This window comes from Nymphalis io, chromosome Z, assembly GCF_905147045.1.
Source record: "Nymphalis io chromosome Z, ilAglIoxx1.1, whole genome shotgun sequence".
Taxonomy (NCBI): Eukaryota; Metazoa; Arthropoda; class Insecta; order Lepidoptera; family Nymphalidae; genus Nymphalis; species Nymphalis io.
In genome coordinates, this window is record NC_065918.1 from 12,644,522 (window position 1) to 12,665,742 (window position 21,221).

Sequence of the window (21,221 nt, forward strand, 5' to 3'; positions counted from 1 at the left end):
CTATTTATTTATTAGGTTAGTGGTAGCAATATTTATCAACATGAAGGGTTAAAAATTAATATGTAGTACATTTACTACATATTAATTAAAATTAATATGTAGTACATTTACTACATATTAGTTAAAAATTAATATGTAGTACATTTACTGTTTACTTTGTGGTAATTAAACTAAAGTACAGGTCTTATAATTATTTTATTTTTTTTATTAATAAAAATAATGACAGTGATTATATTGAGCTATTTATAAAGATATGTATCTACAACATACTATATAGCATATGTTCATCCATGTAAATAACATTATTATATTTTTTTTTTTAAATTGGTTCCTTAACGAATCCTTTAAGCTTACTTTTGAATATTTTTTTAAATTTTCTGGCATCCTGTTGTAAAACGGAAGCTGGTGTAAAAGATCCCTATAAAAACCTATTAAATCAGGTAATAGTAGTTACAAGCTTAACTTGTTCCTGGTGTTAACAGTGTGTACGTAACAATTTCTGGAAAAAGTGTTGTATGTTTTTGCGTACATACATATCATTCATAAAAACTACAATATTTAAATGTATTAAAATTCCATAGAAGAAATATAAAAAGTACTTGTACTTGTTCTTGAAGAAATATAAAAAAACATTGAACAAAAAAAAAATTTTTTTGTTGTTTTTTAGTGATGTAGATAACTAATAAAGAGCCTGATGACTGACTTTCATCCATACTATCCGAGATTTGAAGCCAGGACCTTTGGCTCTGCATCCTATAAGCTAGGCACTATACAAATCAGATAATTATTGAGTTTCAATAAGGAAATACAATCTAAAATAATAACATACCAACACGTATTTATCTCATTATTGGGCTAAGACGTACTTTATTTTACTCTAATGTTGATTGATGGATAAACTTGTTTTTTTTTCGACTGGTACTTGGCTGGTACTTGGCCGGGTTCGCATAAAACACGTTAACAACTGGTCATAGTCGGCTTTAACTATCAATATCTTTTATAAGTAATCAAAGAAGAAAATCAATGTCTTTAACTAATAATACGTATAAAAATAAAAAATAAAAACATATTTATTTAATATTAAAAGAAACGATATCTAAAAATTATTATTATAAATTAGTCATTCATAATTAAGATGATAAACAGATAAAACCGATAAAAATAACCACACTTGAATTTTCTATACAAAAATAAAATGAAATTTCTTCTTATAACTTAGGTCTGGCTTGGATAGTTTTTATATACGAATTATATTAAAGCCTTCGCAGGTTCTAAAGTTGAAGGTTCTTATTTTATTCTTTCGAAAATTTGGCTTGCTAGTAGAAACTAGCCATTGAACATAGGGCTCTTCCATGACTGTTTTAGTAGGTAATAATAATCCGTATATGAGAACTAGTCAAGTCAGACTTTAGGCTTCAATATATTATTCTAAGTTATAAGATAGATGATATTTTAAGTTGTTATAAAATATTCTATGTTGTTATAAATAAATTTCAAGACTGATCATTGAACTTGGAAACCATTTAGATCTCACTTCTTTTGTCGTTGAAGTCAACAACTAAAGCATATATCATAATATTGAACTTGGTTCTTATTTCAAATTTTTGTTTTTGATGGGATTAATATATACATATATAATAACCTGCTGTCATTGATAGTTAATGTTGAAAAAAATATCAAAATCATACCATCAAAAGATTATGTATTTATTTGACTTCTATGGCTTACATTTTGCCCCATGTGGGACACCATGTTGTTAGAAATGAAAAGACCGCTGGTCTTTCTGGGAGGCAGTATCCCAAGCTCTCGAGTAACGATGGGGTGTTCACGACTGACGTGTGAAAGTCTTGAAAGTTGATAACACCATCCAGGTCGGCATCCATTCGCTTAAGCATAATATCGACTAATTCCTGTAAAAATATATATCATCGATTAGAATTTGAATAAAAACCTTGGTGCAATATATTACTCATCAATTTAGGAAAATATCAGCTATCGTCCTTACGTATATAGCATATAGCCTTTACGTAGTAGTTGGGCTTTGTGCAAGCTCGTTTTGTTGAGTTCTGGTTTAAAGGGTAAGTCAGCTTAACTACAGGTACAAGAGACATAACATCGTAGTTGCTAAAATTGGTAGCGCATTGAAGAGATAGTTAATATTTTGTACAAGTGGTGACTATATTTTCTTGATTTTTCTTGATTAAAATGATTTTACTACATAACTACGTCTCGTTTTGCTTTAATTTTATGAAATGCTAAAATTATCAGTTTAAGTGTATATAAAATATTTTTCTAAAACTACATTTGAAAGTTGCTCTAATTTACTTAATATTTGTTGTTATATACATGCTTAGTATATATATACCAAGGTCTCCTTTTGCGTTCATTTGGAGTGTTAAGTTTCATCAAAAGCTTAACTTATTAGGATAGATAGTATATAAATATATATTGTTAAGACTGCATTTGAATGTCGCCGCAACCAACTGTAAATTTTTTGTCATTGTACATATTACCTATGTATTTTTTTTATTTCGGCTACACTCCGAATTGAAAATTCTATACATAACTTTCATATTTCATTTTTATTTATACTTTTATGACGAACATATGTTGCATATATTTTTAGATAGAGCTTAATATACCGACGTAGTTGGGGAAAAAAATGTCGCAAACGCCAAAACTGTAATAGATATACAGAAATTTTCACAACAAATTTGTAGGCCTCCATGATGTCTCTTTTAAAAGAAAGGAAAAAATAATGAGACAATTTTAATCGCTCCTTGTTAATAAATAATGCATTTTGCAGTAATTTTAGAAATATTATGAGATAAGCCGAGATGGCCTAGTGGTTAGAACGAGTGAATCTTAACCGATGATCGTGGGTTCAAACCCGGGCAAGCATCACTGAATTTTCATGTGCTTAATTTGTGATTATAATTCATCTCGTGCTTTACGGTGAAGGAAAACATCGCGAGGAAACCTGCATGTGTCTAATTTCATTGAAATTCTGCCACATGTGTATTCTACCAACCCGCATTGGAGCAGCGTGGTGGAATAAGCTCCAAACCTTCTCCTCTAAAAGGGAGAGGAGGCCTTAGCCCAGGAGAGACATTAACAGGATGTTACTGTTACTGTATTTAAATAAACATATGAAAAAATACGCAGATCGTATTTTTGTTGTACTGTGTTTTATACATTCACATACTAAGATTATTATATGCCCATACACTGTACTGTGTAAGCGAAAAGATCAGTTGTCATTAATTAAAAAATGCACAAGATAAAATTCTTATTTTATGCGAAAGTCAGGATGGGCAGCTAGTAGATGATAAAAAAGTTTGGAGTAAAAATGTATTGATTTCCATGCTGGATGAATAATAATTTAATTCATTATCTGTGGAACTTGACTGTCGAAAAAGAGTAACTACTGAGTTTCTTGTCAGTTCTTCTCGGTAGAATCTCGATTCCTTACTGTAGTTTTGAAGGTAATTCAATTTTGTAAAATGACATATTCAAATTCAACTCTCGAATAAAGTATATTTTGATTTGATTTGTTTTGGTAATAAACTAAAGGTAGTTCACGAGAACACGAGCTGAAACTTGGGACCTCGGGATATTCAGTCTTTCAAACTAGACCAAAAGACAGAATTTATGTATTGTGTTAGTATTACATAATATACTTACACAACAAAGAACGTTTAATATATTACCCCTCCTACATAATGTAATAGCGAGAAATTCTATTGTATAGAACGTATGTTATAAATGAAAGAAAGCTGCAACTGTTTATAGTGACAGTTGAAATAGATTTCCACTTCATACGATTAATCTTAGTTCAGTGAAAAACTCTTGTATATATTTACTTTTATTTTAAATGTAAGCGACAATATATTTCAATATGAAATACATAAAGCTCTTAAGACCGGCTAGTCTATATCAATCAATATTGATCTGTTTAAATACTCGTCTCGGCTTCGCACGTGTAGCAATAATATATAGATATATAACAGTATCGCAGAGTTTAGAGACGAACTCTTCAAAACTTGATTATTTTCTATAACTTTATCAGTTTAAGCAACGTATGTCGTAGACGCTCGCCACGAGTCACGTTTAATTATTATTTTGTAACATTTCAATCATATTTTCACAATAAATAACAAGAAAACGAATATTTAACTTTTTAAAATTTGTTTCCGTGTATTTTGACTATAATTTCAATAATTTATTAAATATTAACTAACAGAAGCATTAAACATGTGGAAATTTTTAAAATTTTTAAATATAAAAAAATATATATCCATTAGAATTATGGTTAAAAATAATATTTCATATAATAAACATACCAATTTTTTATAATTACATCATTATATAAAATCTAATACACACAAAGAAAATATTGTTGAAAATAATATAATGGGCGTGGGTATCTTTCCACGAGTGGGATGATCATTAAAGTCCTTAAGGTAATATACAAGCATATTTTCGTAGAATATTTCACGTAAATTATTTTTATTTCGTCTACATTTCTTTTCTAACTAAAAAAACTTTATCGAAGATAATTTTAGATGGTAAAGAATCTAAAAAAGTCCCTTGACGTCAATCGTGTTCTATTTGGTATGGTTTTCAAAATAAAAATATATAACTTGCTTAATTTTTTTTATAGAATAGGAAGATGGACGAGCATATGGGCCACCTAATGATAAGTGGACACCAACGCCCATAGACGTTGGCATTGTAAGAAATGTTAACCATCGCTTGCATCACCAATGTGCCACCAACCTTGGGAACTAATATGCTATGTGCCTTGTGCCTGTAATTACACTAGCTCACTCGCCCTTCAAACTGAAACACAACAATATCAAGTACTGCTGTTTTGCGGTAGAATATCTGATGAGTGGGTTACCTACCCAGACGAGCTTGCACAAAGCTCTACCACCAGTAAAATATATAATAAAGTTGCTATGCTTACTATTTAGATATAATATATTGATATATTATTATTTAATGATATAAAAAATATAGTTCAGTTTTCCATAAAACATATTATCAGTACTAGTTTTTATTTTGACTAAACTACCTACGATGATATTTTCACTTATGAATGAACATGTTCGACCTAAATACATTTAGAATTGCGTTACGCACTATACGGGTCAGTGACCCGATACATGTTTGAATAAATTACTCCTATGCAACGTGAATGTATGACATATTTGTTACTTGAATTTTACAAAACAAATTTACAGGGAAAAATAATTTACTGATAAAGTGAACAATTGATTCAAGATATTTGGCTTCCTGCACGTAATAAATATTAAAGCTATTGTTATAAATATCAATTAATACGTCAAAAGTGCGATTATTATAGATTATAAATTGATTTAAGTATAAATTATTCAGTGCTAATTATTTGTAAATTTTAAAAATATCGATCTTAATACGTAACATTGTATTGCTTAGCATAACTGTTAATACGAGATACGATATCAGAAATATACTGGACTGGCAAAGAAAAAGAGTCGGTTAGAAAATCTTCAATATCTTAAAAGTACCTGACCAAGCTTTATGAAATAAAGACAAAATTAAAGAATATTTTAATGTGCTTAAATGAAAATAAAATAATAATTCAAGCATTTTATTTTTATTGAATGAAAATAAATAAAAATAAAACATCAAAATTGAAAAGTCAACATGTCAAAATTTGTGCTTGCCACTTACTTCCAAATCAGCTTGATGACGTTTTTGTGTTTTTAGTAGCGCACCGTCAGCAAATAAATTAAATATTTTTATATGTATCTAATGTCATCATGATATTAATCGAATTTTTAATCATGATTTTTTTCAGTTTCAGATATATTGTAGTTATCATCATCCTCGCTTACATTCGATGAATCGCTTATGTTAAAGATAATTCGTTTTAATATTGTATTTAGCCTCGTCTCTACTGTGAAATTTCTTTCCCTTTTTAATAAACGGAGTCTAATAAATATATTAATAATAAGTTTTCTTTATTCCACTACATTTATGGCATTCAATTCTTCCTCGGCTAATGCCAATTTATAGCAGTTATATTCATTGCGATAGTTTTTTTATGACTAAGTTTTTAAATTCTCCTTTATTCTATTATGAACTAAAAATCATGAACAAAATATAATAAGAAACAAAATAAAACTTGTAAGTATAAACGTTATAACGTTACTTATGTATTGTGTACAAGTCATATGGCTAGCTCTAAATGGGCTTATTCCGCTTTTAGTCACTGTGTGTATTACCTTAGTAACGCGGAAACGTTTCCAAGTAGATTTATCTGTACATTGCTTTTATTTATTTAAGAGCTCTTGGAAATCTTCGTATAATATTAAAATCCATGTCTGATTATTAGATTTATTTGCATCTAAATCTACAATATTTTACTTAAGAATTATATAAATACTTTTTTGTCGTTTCGGTTTAATTTCCAAGTGAAATGTGCGTTGTCAAACATATTCTCTTTTAAAATAAAATAATCTTTTTCATCACTTTCTTTCGCACATTTTTCAAATTCCGAATAAATCTAACCGTTTATCTAAAGTATTTTAATATCTAGTTAGCTAGTAAGAATCTAAAGTAATCATTGATTAGTATTTATTCTTCCTGTGATGTAAGAAACACAAGTACACGTTATACAATTGCTATTATATCATGGCATGATTTTAACGGCTTTTCTTCGCTACACTCTAAAAGAGAATGAAATTACTGCTATAGTTTAACGGACAGTTCCTTTATGGACAGTTAAATTAAATTTCGTAGCAAAGTTTGTGCCATCGACGTTTAAGTCAATATTTTTGTCTGCTACACCACTAATACTTACACAAGTAAGTGCAAAAAGAGTAAAGACAAGCAAAGTTTGTACAGCAAAGTTTTACATCAAACAGCTTCTGCAACTACAATTTGATTGTTTTGTTTGCATGTAGGTACCTATTTCATTTTATAAAATTTTATTACTATAATAAATAATAATAAAATTATATTATAATATTTATGCCCGTGTTTATAAATTTTAAAGGTTATATCAGACAATGCTTTTGCCGAATGAAAATATCAACCATAGGATCGATTCACTTATTTACACTCATTTGTCAAATTTGTTTATTTTTTATGTTAAGATTTGTCACTTTTAGTTAAAAAGCAAAATAAATGAAAAAGAAAACTGATTCCACATATAGTATATGATACCTAGAAAACGATATAAACTACTGATATAAACTTGTCTGCATAAAGCGCCCTCCTTAAAAGATAATCTTCTGCTGGATTTACGTTCATATGAAACTGGATCAATGCAAGAAGTTCTTGGGGATATTTTTCTCTCCTATCTAATGTCTTAAATGTGTCATGTGTCCGTATATTTCAACCTAGAATATTCAAACCCATACCACAAACTGTTGATGACTTTACTCAAACTTTATAACAATGCTCAGTTTCCAAAAAGTTATTGCATATACATTCGATGCAATGTAGCAATATATATTCCTCAGAGGGAGAATCTTACGGTCAGGGAAATGTTATATTTTCCCACAATGAGCGAATAATGTCTCATGCAAATTTGATTATTAGATATCTACATTGTCTTTGCCCTCGAATGTAGCCAATATTCGACTACAATTTTCGACAAAAGCAATGTTATAACATTATCTGAGCATGTTCAATAACGGGACTGTATGTTATTAGATTAGTCTAGACTCAGCTGAAATATATATATTGACTCTTTTTAGAAATCCATCTACACCTGTAGCAATATTAAATATTAGACTAGCTATTCCGCGTGATTTCGCCCGAGTTAAGCCTTCATACTTCATTTCTGTGTCACGTGATATTATATTGAGCCTAATAACAAATTTCTCAATAAATATACCATTAAACGCAAAATACGTACTGCTTTCAAACAAACCAATTGTTTAGCTTCATACCAGTATTTCTGGTTTTATATAGCCTTCATGTATATAGATTTCATCATGAAATAAGGAAACGATGGATCCCATAAATTGAAATAAAGTGCAATCAATAAAAGCCACTAATTTAGCAACGGCAGCTTTACATAACATATTCATGTGGGCAGATTAATTATTCAGAATTAGATTCATTTGAGCTTACCTCGATAGAAAATTTATGCGAGTCATGACTCAAGCTCCATAGGTAATGGTCAGGCGTCAATAAGTAACCTCGTGCATAATTGTTACGGTAAATTCACTGCTAAGGCCATACAGGTTATACTTTTATCTATTTTATTATAGTCTATAAATAATTTCAGTCTTATTTCATTTATAATATTAAATGAGCAATTCTTGTATATACAAATATATATATTTAACTTAAAAAATTAACTTATTATTATTAATCTTTTTCTTTCAGCTCTTATGCTGAAAATGTCTTTCTTGAATACAAGAAAGACACAATTGAATCTCTCGAATCAAGAAAATATAATTTTATAATTCAATGAAACCTATATTTGCAAAAAATTGATATAATAAATTCCGCTAAGTCTCTTTCGGAGACTTTACCTGAGTAAAATCTGACCTAGAGACCTGAGTCTCAAGTGCTTATTTCCGTAGCGGTGGTAGATTTGTGACAATTAATAAACGAGTGTTACGCTTCTACCGTTTGACAAGGATATATTGGCGTGTGTCGAAAATCAGAAATGATATCGACATCTTGTCAAGCCTCATATTTCAAATAGTATTTTCCATGTGAAAATTCTCGACATTTGGAACATAGTATGATAGAACGCGCCTAAAGCCAGCAAAATTCCATATTTAACCCTCACGTGCGTCTCACGATACGTGATCTCATTCCCATGCTTTTTCGAATAACAGCAACCAGTAGTATTGCATTTATTTATTTCTTTTGTGGTATAGTTCTTTTAACTATACGCATTTGTTTGCAGTATGGGTGAGAAGCGAGAATTGCTTTCTCGTGGAATGAAAACGTAGTAAGCACAAAAAGCTGTTTATTGTTATAAAAATAAAACGAAACGATGTTATAAAAAAGGTAAAGGCAGACCTTGATTATTTGTAAAAAAAAGTTCATTTTGCATTTTTTGTCTCAATAATCTATTACATTATATTTTTTATGGAGAAAAATTAATACTTTTATGATTTTGATTGAATATATTTTATATTATATTGGGCATAAATGATCTTACCAACAGGTAACCCATTTGCTCGTCCGCCGACCTATTCTATATATATACAGAGTTATTTGGAAAACATATATTATTTTATACTTAACTTGGAATTGAATTCTACTACTAATTCAAAATCAATTAGCAATTTTACTTTATATCTTTTTTATATGTCCTCTGATTTTATACCTCTGAAGAGGCATTTTTGACATGGTAAAACTGAGTGTCATTAATATTATACGTAATGATGAATGGATGGATTATACGGATTATAAATTGTAAATTGGCGAAATAATTGCATTTATGACTTTAAAGTTAAATAACCAGTTTGAATATAGTTGAGTAAAAAAAATATTCATATGTAATCAGTATGCGATTCGTATGAAAATATCTTTAACAAAAAAACCATAAATTTACAAAAACAATCGTGCAAAGCTTGATAGCACATTAATTATTGATCAAAATAATATATCTGGCAATTTTTTTTCTAGCGTAATATATTCTATCTTATTTTATTACCTCGTTTTCTTGGTTCTATTTTTTTGCATAATAATTTTTCAGTACTACCATTATGACATTTTTCTTTGAACAATGTAGATTTTGCGACTATCAAATCAAATCAAAATTATTTATTCAATATTGAAGCATTACACTTGCTTATTGATAGAAAGACCAGAAACTACCAACTACCTTTCTCTCATTCTCTGATTTTATCTGCGCTATATTTTATTGTTTTTGCTGATATTTTTTACTACGAAAATATAATTTGGTTTACAACCTTTTGCTAACCTTAACCTTTAGGATGGCTAACTTTTCGGTGTATGATTTCGTCATTTTTCATATCGATTAAAGTACAAATATATACTTAAATATAAATAAACAAAAAGCCATATAGGCTTTTACATATAGCCCATAACTCTAAACATGACATTTTAAATAAATACATTCTTTTCTTTGTTTTTTATATAACATTTTGTAAAATTGTATCAATTTTATTTTCTTTAAAATCTCTAATTAATAACAATTAAATAATTATTTGGGGTATGGACCCCTCCGTGGGTGAAGGTCAGCTTCCTCCAGCTTCTTCTTATTATTAATCCTTTAAATCTAAGTATATATATATATATATATATATAAACTTAGATTTTTAGAATGAGACTTGTTTGCCTTAGTAGATGTAGCTGTTGACATATTCTATTATGTTTGATTTTACGCAAATAGAGGTTTTCTTGCAGTTTGTCATAATTTTAGTTTTAGTAGCATTCATTTCTAACCCTACTTTCGAGCTTGTTTGTCGAATCTATTTAGTCTACACGTTTTCGAGACACGCCAAAAACTGCCTTCAAATGGCAGACATGAGCAGTTTTTACATTTTTGAATCGCTGTAAATTGACAATACAGAAGCAACACAGGTTTGGCACATGTGCAAATTACATACATTTTTTTATTATAAAAAACCGAACGAGTCAGTCTCGCACACTGAGGGTTACGTACTACCACACAATACTGAAAAATTTACCAGGTTATTTTAAGATTTGGACTTCATAAGTTTTCCTTTAATTTGTTCGTAAAATATTCTCGTTAAATAACTAATTTACATGTACAGTACGACAGACAGATGGACAAACGGACAATAAAGTGATCATAGTTCCTTTTTTCATTTAGAGATACGGAACCCTAAAACTTAAAAAGTCAGATTATTACATAATTCATAACACAAAATAAATCTAGATATACCTGGACTGTTTTCAGAAGGAATCTGAACTTTAACGTCAGGGGCAGACATTGCATGACATGTCATTTTTTCATAATTGTCATTGCAGAACTACTATAGCGGCATACGCGCTCCTAAATGATTCTTACGGCATTATAATCACTATTAATAATTTAGAAATACTGTTTGCCACCTCCCTAGCCTTTGAAAGGGAAATTAAGGGCGTTAAAATGATTTTATTGTTATTTTTTTAGATCTAGACTATAAATTTTACTGGTGGTAGGGCTTAGTGCAAGCTCATCTGAGTAGTTACCACCCACTTATCAGATATTCTACCGCAAAACAGCAGTACTTGATATTGTTGTATTCCGGTTTGAAGGGTGAGTGAGTCAGTGTAATTAAAGGCACAAGGGACATAAAATCTTAGTTCCCAAGGTTGGTGGCGCATTGGCTATGTAAGCGATGGTTGACATATCTTACAATGCCAATGTCTAAGGGCGTTGGTGACCACTTTCCAACAGGTGGCCCTGAATATACATATATATACAAATACATATGCTCGTCCGTCTTCCTATTCTATAAAAAAAATAATAATATTAAAAAATAAGTTTTTCGACACAATTTAGTAATTAGCATAGTTTATGTAATGTTTTTTTAGTAAAATAAGTCCTAATAAAAACTTTATGGAAAACTGTTGATTATTTAATTATATCAAAAGTAAATAAATTAGCAAATACTAATTTCCAGGTGTAGCAATAAGATTTTTAAATTTAATAAATAAAATTTATATTTAATTTCATCAAATTTCATTAAATTTCATTTTAATTTCATCAAATTGATAGAATCACGATGAAAGCTGAAACATGAAGAAAATATAAGTTCAGTTACTTCAAAATACCAAATTTCACTCATTACTGAATATTGGGCACACCCAAACACAAGTGCACTCTCTAATCACTTATCCGACGGGACGGCAAATCTGACAAGACCACAAAATACAGGCGCAGGAAATACTATCTGTCACTTTCTTTGCATAAAAATTCAGATAACTCACCACGCCGTATAAAATTACACTTTTAAGCTGTTTGTATTATTTTGTTTTGCTCTACAAAATTAACGTTTGTAGACAGATTTATTAAAAAGCATATGAATATTTATGGAAATTTGTAAATACCTACTGAAAAGATATTTCGTTCAAAACAATACCGTGTTATTTAAGCAATGTTTAATTTTAAATTATGAGAATTAATAAAAGTGTTTTCTTTATTTGTACCTGCATATTTTAATATTTATAAAATCACGATGATTTATTTAAGAACTCACAAAAGAAGACTATGAAATCATAATTGGCCGAGGGTTTGAAATGTGAACATTATAATTCTTGAAAATTTGAGTGAAAAACAACACAAAGCCATGACATAAATCAGCGAACTATAAAGACAAATTAAAAATTAAAAGCATGTGTTTTTAAAACATATAATTTTGCAAAAAATAATGTTGTATATCAAATCGCGTGTAACTTATTGTTGATGGTACTTGTCCAAAATATTTTTATGATAGATATTTTAAGATTTATTCAATTGATTATTTCATTAGTTCAAAGTTTATCTACAATTATATAAAATATAAAAGTTATATGATTAATAAAACAAAACAGGACATTTTATTCCAACCATTTTATATACAAGTTTTGTAAAAAAATACTGCAATCAATAAAATGAATTGAAAAACAATAATCGTGAGCTTTTCTTCCCAGAACAATAAGTACATTATATGTAGAGATGTTTGTTTCTTATAGGCTATAACTTATCTCAGAGACTATCATTAACTCTACATAGGAAAATTATTTTGCTCGAATGTTTAACTGGGTCCTATTAAGTCACCTCGCAGAGTTGAAATTAATATGACCGCTAAAATAGTTTTGAAACTACCTGATATTTCGCTAACAAAAACTATTTTTAATATAGCTCATACAATTCAGACGACGCATATCACAACGTAGAGCTTAGGGGTGCATAAAAGCTTTTGTCAAATATTAATATACGGTTTATTAATTATTAATAATATCATATTTATATAAAAATAAAAATCCATAATAACAGTGAGGCAGTAGACAACATGTCATATTACGGTAAAATAAACAATTTTTCAAGTAGAAACTGCAGCGAGTTATCGAAATAAACTCAATTAAATATGTATAAGATATAAGAGACAAATAGACGGGGAGATGATGACACAAAATTTCAGGTCATTTGTACCAGTATGGCTACTCTTCAGGGGTCTAATTACGTAATGACGAAAAGGAAAATGATGGTCATATCACTGGTACAGGCGACCCAATCGCATGGGCGTTAATCGAACGTGTCGGATAAATTACTAGTCTTGCACTAATTATTGCTTGTAAAAGCCAAAAATGAAAGCAAATTAAAAAATATGTAATTAAATGAATAAATCCAGTTTCAAATCAATTTATTACTTTTTTTAAAATGAAGCACAATTTTAAAACAATTCTATAGGGGAAACAAGACGAAAGAAAAATATTTTTCTGTTGTATTTTAGTTTCCAGATTTGGGAAAAACAATAAAAAAATCTAAAAAATCATAGGGAAAGTCAAACCAGAATAGAAATATTACATTAAATTAAATTTTATAAAGGAGCTAACTACTTGTACGTTGTGACGATAGAATAACAAAAAAAATATTTTAGAGACATGGCGGAGGCACCGCCGTCACCCCGGATAAAACTTATTATTTATAGACCTAGACATTTATAAAAAGTATCAAACAAATACTTTTGAATGGCGTGACATAAATTAACAGTAATCGAAAAGCGGATGAGCGGCTTAAATATAGTAAGCATCCGAGGCCGTAAAATGGAAAAATGGTCAAAAAATACCTTCCTATAGGTACAAATATGTGTACAAAGATAATTTTAGAATTACATTTATATGTGCTTAAACTCTCTATTATAGTATTGTGAAAATATTAAGTATCTACTTATGTATTATGGTTTTATAACCATAAATACTAACTACCCGTCTCGGCTTCGCACGGGTAGAATAAAGAACAAAGCCTGCATAAAGCGTTTATATCGTAATACATTGGTATTCGTACTCCATTGGTTTACGCAATGCACGCTAGTAAATCTCCCAGTAGGTATGTTTTTTTTTCGACATCATCAATCAAATCATTGTTATATTTCCGCCAATTTACACAGACCCTTAATTAATTATACACTTAAATCTTCCTCATGACTGACTTCGGCTATTGGCGAAAACCGTAAATATTTTTAAGTTTATCGCGTTCAGACAGTCATAAAATAAAATAAAATTACAAACGTCGACGGAGGAATTTTATTTTATAAGATGTAGAGAAATCCGAAATTAGTACTTATATTAATATAGACTGCAATTCTAAAGCCTTGTGAAATGTAGCTTAAAATTTTTATCTTAAATTAAATTAAAGTGACATTTATCTTTGAATTTACTTAACAGCGTTGCATTCTTGTTAAACTTAAGCAAAATATGTCAATTATCCTGCTCTTACGTGTCTCCGCATTTATAGGATTTTATTGAGTATTATTTTTAAAAGTGTATATTGCCTTTAGTCGCGAGTGCTATTGTTTTTATCAGGGACCAATCTTTTATCAGAATTATACGAAACTATGATCCCCCAAAATCCTACAGCCAATTTCTGAAGTTAACTCAGAAAATACATGCATGATTAAAATATACTTAATATCAACGTAATCTAAAAGATTTTTGGCGTAGTATAGTATCCAAGATACTAACCCTTACTAAATTGTTAGGTTTTGTGTTTGAGCTGGGTGCGCTCTTGAATCACTGAGATCCAGCATCTCAATCAATTTCTGTGTCTGCTTTGCAGAATCCTTCGTAGAAATGAAATTTTATAAACAAGTCATATCCTTTAATAATTCCACTGTAGTTTGGTTATCCAGTAACAGGAAATTATACTGCTCAAAGCCCAATACGTTCTTGAACATTCTATGACAATAGACACGACCGATGCATTGACGACAGTTGAATCCCTTCTATGTCTAAAATGATCCCCCGCACACATTATCCACTGAATGGAGACATGGTTATATTATGTTCCTTGAATTTCTTTGTTTAATTACAGGCTTATGCCTGTTTTATTCTTATTTTGAATTAAAGTATATTAAGATAACATTGCAGTTAAAATTTTTAGCCTTTTTTGACGTTTTGATTATAGTGTGTTTTGATTATAGTGTATTCCTATCAGTGAAATATAGAAGAGACACTAACGGTAAGTAATAATGTTCTCTTTTGGGCAATTTCATTCGTGGCGACCATATTCTACGGAGATCAGCCTAAAGCGCAAGGTAAATTATAAGACACAGGTGTGTAGTGTACTCAAATATAGCTGCACTCTCTATTCCGTTATATTTATTATATAATGGAATGAAAGTCTAAGCGACCAACCGAACCAAAATAAACCGCTTTACGCCATTTCCGGCAGAATAAACACTACTGACTCCTAAATTTCTTGACGAAAATCCTGGTAAACTTTTACTCGCCCAAAATGAGGTTTGAACCCTAAGAACAAACTCAAAAATCGCCCTAGAAAACGGCCATGAAATTTCAAATAGTGAACTGCAACATTAATCATAATAATCATAATATTTAAAAATACACGCATCAAAATAGTATATCACTATAAGTCGGCTGTCAACATTTCATGAGTGAGTAATGAAGTGAGTTCTTATAGAATAATCAATAAGAGTTTATCTTTGAAATGCTGATTTTATTGGGCAACATCTCCGATGAAGTCTTTTTAAAATAATGCTAACACGAATAGAACTTTATTCATTTTAAGCTGATGGGCACTTTTCGGATGATTTTCCAACTATGGCGCCATCTATTGACCAACAATTAATGTCAAAAGAAAGGTCTTTGAAATAAGTAACTCTTAGGTATCGCAGCAGTTTTAATATCATTGAATAGATGGCGTTTCTTAGCGTCCTGTTGTGGGTAGTGTTATTTGAGCTTTAACCGAGAAATAATTGTAACATTTATAAAGGCATATAACGCCCTCTAGGTATAATTAAATTCCAATTTCTTTCACCCTCAATAAAATATAGTATAGTAGCCATTTAAAATAATGAAAATAAATACATATAAACAGACATATGGATTTAAAGGATCTAGAATTAAAGGGTCCGGCTACGCAGCTCGCGCTAAAACCCCGTAAGTGTGCGTGCGAAATAACTTTAGGATGATGGGCGGGTTACCTGAGGCAGTATGGTATTGTTTTTACCCCTCTTGAAAATTATTTATTTTAATTAATATTCAATTAAAAATAATACCTTAACCGCCTCCTCAACGTCGTCATCTCTCGAGGCTTTCGCTAAACTTTTTTTCATTAATTGATACATGGTTTCCCTTCTCAAGTGCCCTTCACCGAGTAAATCATAGCACTAAAAATAAATAATTCATATGAAAAGACAACATTGGGTGCGATTTGGGTGATCCACATGACTAACTTCCCAATGGCAAGAATGACATTTTATTTAATTTACCCTTTTCTTAGTTTGTTCACCGCCTTTTTAAAAAAATAACACATTGTCAACTTAAAAAAATTAAAACGACAGTTAACATAAACTATTAAGTCATACTTATTTATAAATTATAACATAATCAATAAAATATGGAAAATCAAATCCATACATTAAAATACTATTGATATGAATTATTTATCAATCTCCTTAATCACTAATTGTAGGTAGCTTAGATAAGTTTGTTACACTAACTGCTGTATCTACTTTGTACGGTTTTTACTTCCCGATTGCAGCGTCACTTATCGGATTCATTTTAAGCCATCTCACTCACTCATGAACCTATAAAACATCATACATTATCATACACAAAAAAACATTCATCAAATTGGGCCAGCCGCTTAGGGCATCGGTGACATAAACACGTAATATTCTAAAGAGATAAAATGTAATTTTATATAAGTTTGTTTGTAATGAATAAACTCAAAAACTGCTTAACCGATTTTCAAAATGTTTTCACCTACAGAAAGTCACCTTATCAGGACTAACGGCTTTACGTATTTTCCGAGATACGAGAATGTATATACTTCAAAGTTTCAGACTCCGGGCTATTACTGAGAATTTAATTGATTTAGAACCCAATAACTTTTTATAAGCCCATCCTAAAGTTTACGCTTAGAATCTTGACATCTGCAGTCCTATTCCAGTTACTAGACTAACGAGTTAAGTCAAAACTGCTTTTTTATCGAAAGATGATGACATTCGTAACATGATATATAATAATCGTTATGCAGTTAAATAGCTTCCTAATAAAGGTTCATCATGTACATGTAAATACTTTTTTAAATTATTCGAGTTGGACTTTCGTTTAAAAGTTATTATGCAAAAATTAAAGAAAAATACCGCGGTGTGAGCGAACTACGGATATCTGGAACGAACAATACTTCGTTTAGCCTATTATTTATCAAAACATTTAATTTTTTACCTGTGTTATTTTAATTTTTTTATCATTTAAAACTTACAGCGCTACCATGTCTCTTAAAAATATTTGTCCTATAAAATATGTCACTATAAAATTAATAAAAATAAATATCGTTGGAGTTATCGCTACAATATTTTCTCGCGCAAAAAAAAAGAACTAAGGCGGTGTCAATAGTGCAATGGTAAAGTATCCAAACCGACGAATTTGTATGTATGTTCCATTCGTATGTTACATACGAATGTAAGATTTGGGTAAGTACTACCTACTTATATATTCTACCCCCAAACAACAATAAATATTGCGTGTTGTTATGGTCCTGTTTAGAGAGTGAGTGAGCCAGTGTAAAATCAGGCACGAGGGACATAAAATGTTAGTTCCAAAGGTTGGTGGCGCATTGGCGATGTAAGGGATGGTTCATTGTTATTGTAATGCCAATGTCTATGAGTGGTGGTAAACATTTAGTAACAGATGTTATTTTTCATTGTCATTACTTATTAAAAATAGAGTTGATCGAGTGTTCTTTAGAAAGTCTGTTCAGCTTTTTAAAGATCATCAGGTCTTTAAACTATCTAATAAAATTTAAAGGGTATGAGCAACTTCTACGGGTCTATCGTTCGTCTATTTAGTGTCCTGTTACTGCAATGGTATAAGAATAACGTGATAGAACTAATCTGATGTTGCAGAATTATCTGGAATCAGCAGAATACCCACCTTCGTAGCAAAATACAGCAAGGGTAGTTATAGTGCTTAAGCACATTGGAATGGTCTCAATGAATAGGTTATTCATATACAAACATATAAATATATACGTTAAAACGTTGTCTTGTGTCTACTTAGATATTTAACTAAATAAATGAAACTACATTTAATTAATTGATCTTCATTTCCTATTTAAGCCTTCTATTGGGATCTAACTGCAAAAAACCTTCATATCATTGCATATTATTTGTACCGAAAATCCTAATTAAGATAAGTGTTCACATTTCTATCTTAACAAAATCTGACAACCGACAGTTTTACTTTATTTATTCTCTATTACTATCTGTTATAATGGTGTTGTGCAACATCTTTCAATAGTCTACATACCCATTTGTATATTTTTAATTTCATTACTGAAAAACTGGCATACCATCTTGTATATATTATCAAGATGGTGCTCATATACTTCTACGCAGAAAACAATAATTATTTACGTTGATACAGAACATACAACGCTTCAAAAACAACAAATTATAATATTATTATTAATAAACTCGACGAACCGTAAAAGCATAATTTATCCGTTCCTCCAAATTACCACGTAGGTACAACGACATGGCTTTAGCAAACGTTGTCATAGTCACATAGGGGGATGTACCGCGGTCTAAGGCAACCATAACTCGCTCCATCATATAAGCGTCCGTCATACCAAGGCCGGTGTGAAGAACATCTCGGAAGTGTGCCCTGAGAACATTATCATTATAAATTAAAATCGATGAGGCTTGCGCCTTTTTCGCTGCCATAATATAGGTTGGAGGTGGCTATATATATTAAATAGTGAAAATTTTGAGTTATCATTTATTATGTTATATTTTATCATTGGTAAATTATTCTGTTTATTAGAGCTGATAACACCGACTGAAGTTGCGTTTATCACGACGGACGAACGGTATGTCAATCATGGACTGGTTGACAGCGGTTGTTCGTGGTGACATTCGCAAACCCTTTGGCTCTAAATCGCCAGTTATTAGTTTAATCTCTCATTGTATAAAAACAATGAAGTGTATGTAAATAAAATAGTAACATAAGACAACGTTGCGGTCCACTTATTGTAACATTTCCTGAGCTTAACGCCCACCATGGATTCCCGTGCTAAGGAGTTCACGAATCAAAAATTAGATGCGATATCCCGGCAATATATATATATATATAAATATATATATATATAGCCATACCTGTTATATAAATGTCAAAACAGAAAAAAAATCATTGGAGAATGTGAACTGCAGGATCAAGGGAGTCAAGATAGAGAAGGCAGAACGAGCGGTCGTGTAGAAAAACACCACGTGGCATAGAACTCACCACGTTTTTAATCCGATTAATTCCGTAAAGTTAATTTGCAATCTGTGTATGTTGTCGATTAAACGGACTATTATATCAAGTGCCAAGAGTGTTATTTTGTATCTTCACCATGAACGGACAATCAAATAACGAATCTCCAAATCAACTCGCGATATATACAGGGTTACAGGGTAATATATCACGATCCTTTTAAAGGGTTATAGTTCAGGACAATAGCTATCAAATGACCCCCAAAATGCTTATGCAAAAGTGTATCGTTTTCGAGTTATTAATTTTTTAATATTTTTTTTTATTTAAAGGATGTTTAAGATTCTAAAATTCAATAAAAAAAAATCAACGTATTTTCAAGGAAATTCTAAGAAATGCTATTGTTAAGAAATTAAATCTGGATCAAAGACAAAAGGACCTCAATGCAAAGTAGTTAAAGATTATTTTTAATAGGGGTAATAGGTAAAAAAGGAGAGATAAACCAGAGCTGTTTGTGGAATACTATTATCAATTCCTTTGAATTTACCGTCATTTTTTCTAATTTCCTTTTATCTCATTTCTTTTAGGAATAAGAGTAATAAAACCTTGTCGGGGTACATAATACTCACTGTACTTGCACTGCTCGTATAGTGTGGACGCGCTTTAGTGAATATTGATCTCTTAAATTTTTGAAAAAAACCGCTTCGTTTACTGGACTCTGTTTCTTACAACTTCGTGACTCGGCTAGCTAAAAGGAATTTGAGATTTGTGTTTATGATAACTTGGCGCGTAAAAAGGACTATTATGGCTGCAGAACAAAATTCTTCTCGTCGTCCGTACTCTAATGAGGAATACGCTGACATCTTATTTTGCTATGGATATTGTAACGGTGACGCCGCAGCTGCTCGTCGTGAGTATAATCGTCGATTTCCGGATCGCCGGACACCTGACAATAGTGTCTTTATTGGTGTGTATTGTCGAATTAGAGAAACTGGTCGCGTGCAAAGGAGACAATCTGATTCCGGACGCCCTCGTGTCAGAGAATGATATTCCAGCATGATGGTTGCCCCGCACACTTTCGAATGTCCGTAAGACAGTGGCTAGACAGCAATTATCGTAATAGATGGATTGGCAGAGGAGGACCAATCCCATGGCCAGCGAGAAGTCCAGATTTGACTCCGATGGACTATTATGTCTGGGGGCATATGAAAAGCCTGGTTTATGATGTTTCACCAGTACAAACAATTGAAGAACTCAAAACAAGAATAATGAATGCTGCAAATTCTATTCGACATAGCTTGAGTAGTGTTGTAGTAAAAAATGAATTAAGAAAAAGAATGCGTATTTGTATACGAAATAGGGGATCTCATTTTGAACACGAATTATGAATAATAAACAGTGTAATTTCGAAAGTATTGAGTAACTAAAAAGATTAAGTATTTTGTTTTTGATTTAAATTCAAAATTGCAATGACAGCTCTGGTATATCTCTCCTTTTTTACCTATTACCCCTATTAAAAATAATCTTTAACTACTTTGCATTGAGGTGCTTTTGTCTTTGATCCAGATTTAATTTCTTAACAATAGCATTTCTTAGAATTTCCTACCTGGTCTCTTTGTTATCTAATTTTCTCCTGAGTTTATGATTGTTACTGTACTTTTTATGTACCGATGGATAGCTAAGGAAACGCAGATGTTTTTAAAATGATCCGCACGATAAGAGCCATAGTGATTTTTACAAAAAAATTGCGAGTAACTTAAAGAATCAAAATTAAAAATCGAAAAGTTGTACAGTTTTGGATCTGT

At 30.6% G+C, this 21,221-nt stretch overlaps 1 protein-coding gene across 4 annotated transcripts in view; it reads right to left on the reverse strand.

The window, feature by feature from the left end:
• Positions 1-1,146: 1,146 nt before the first annotated feature.
• The window catches only part of LOC126780248 (calaxin-like), a 31,460-nt gene continuing 11,385 nt past the window's right edge, over positions 1,147-21,221 (reverse strand). For 3 of the 4 annotated variants that reach the window (XM_050504552.1, XM_050504555.1, XM_050504556.1), the window contains exons 3-5: positions 18,651-18,831; positions 16,218-16,328; positions 1,147-1,910 (exon numbers count right to left, since the gene is read on the reverse strand). In XM_050504552.1, coding sequence (XP_050360509.1) covers positions 1,725-1,910; positions 16,218-16,328; positions 18,651-18,831 — 478 coding nt within the window. In that variant the 3' untranslated portion in view covers positions 1,147-1,724. The remainder of the gene's footprint in view (positions 1,911-16,217; positions 16,329-18,650; positions 18,832-21,221) is intronic. The other variant, XM_050504553.1, reaches the window with a different exon arrangement.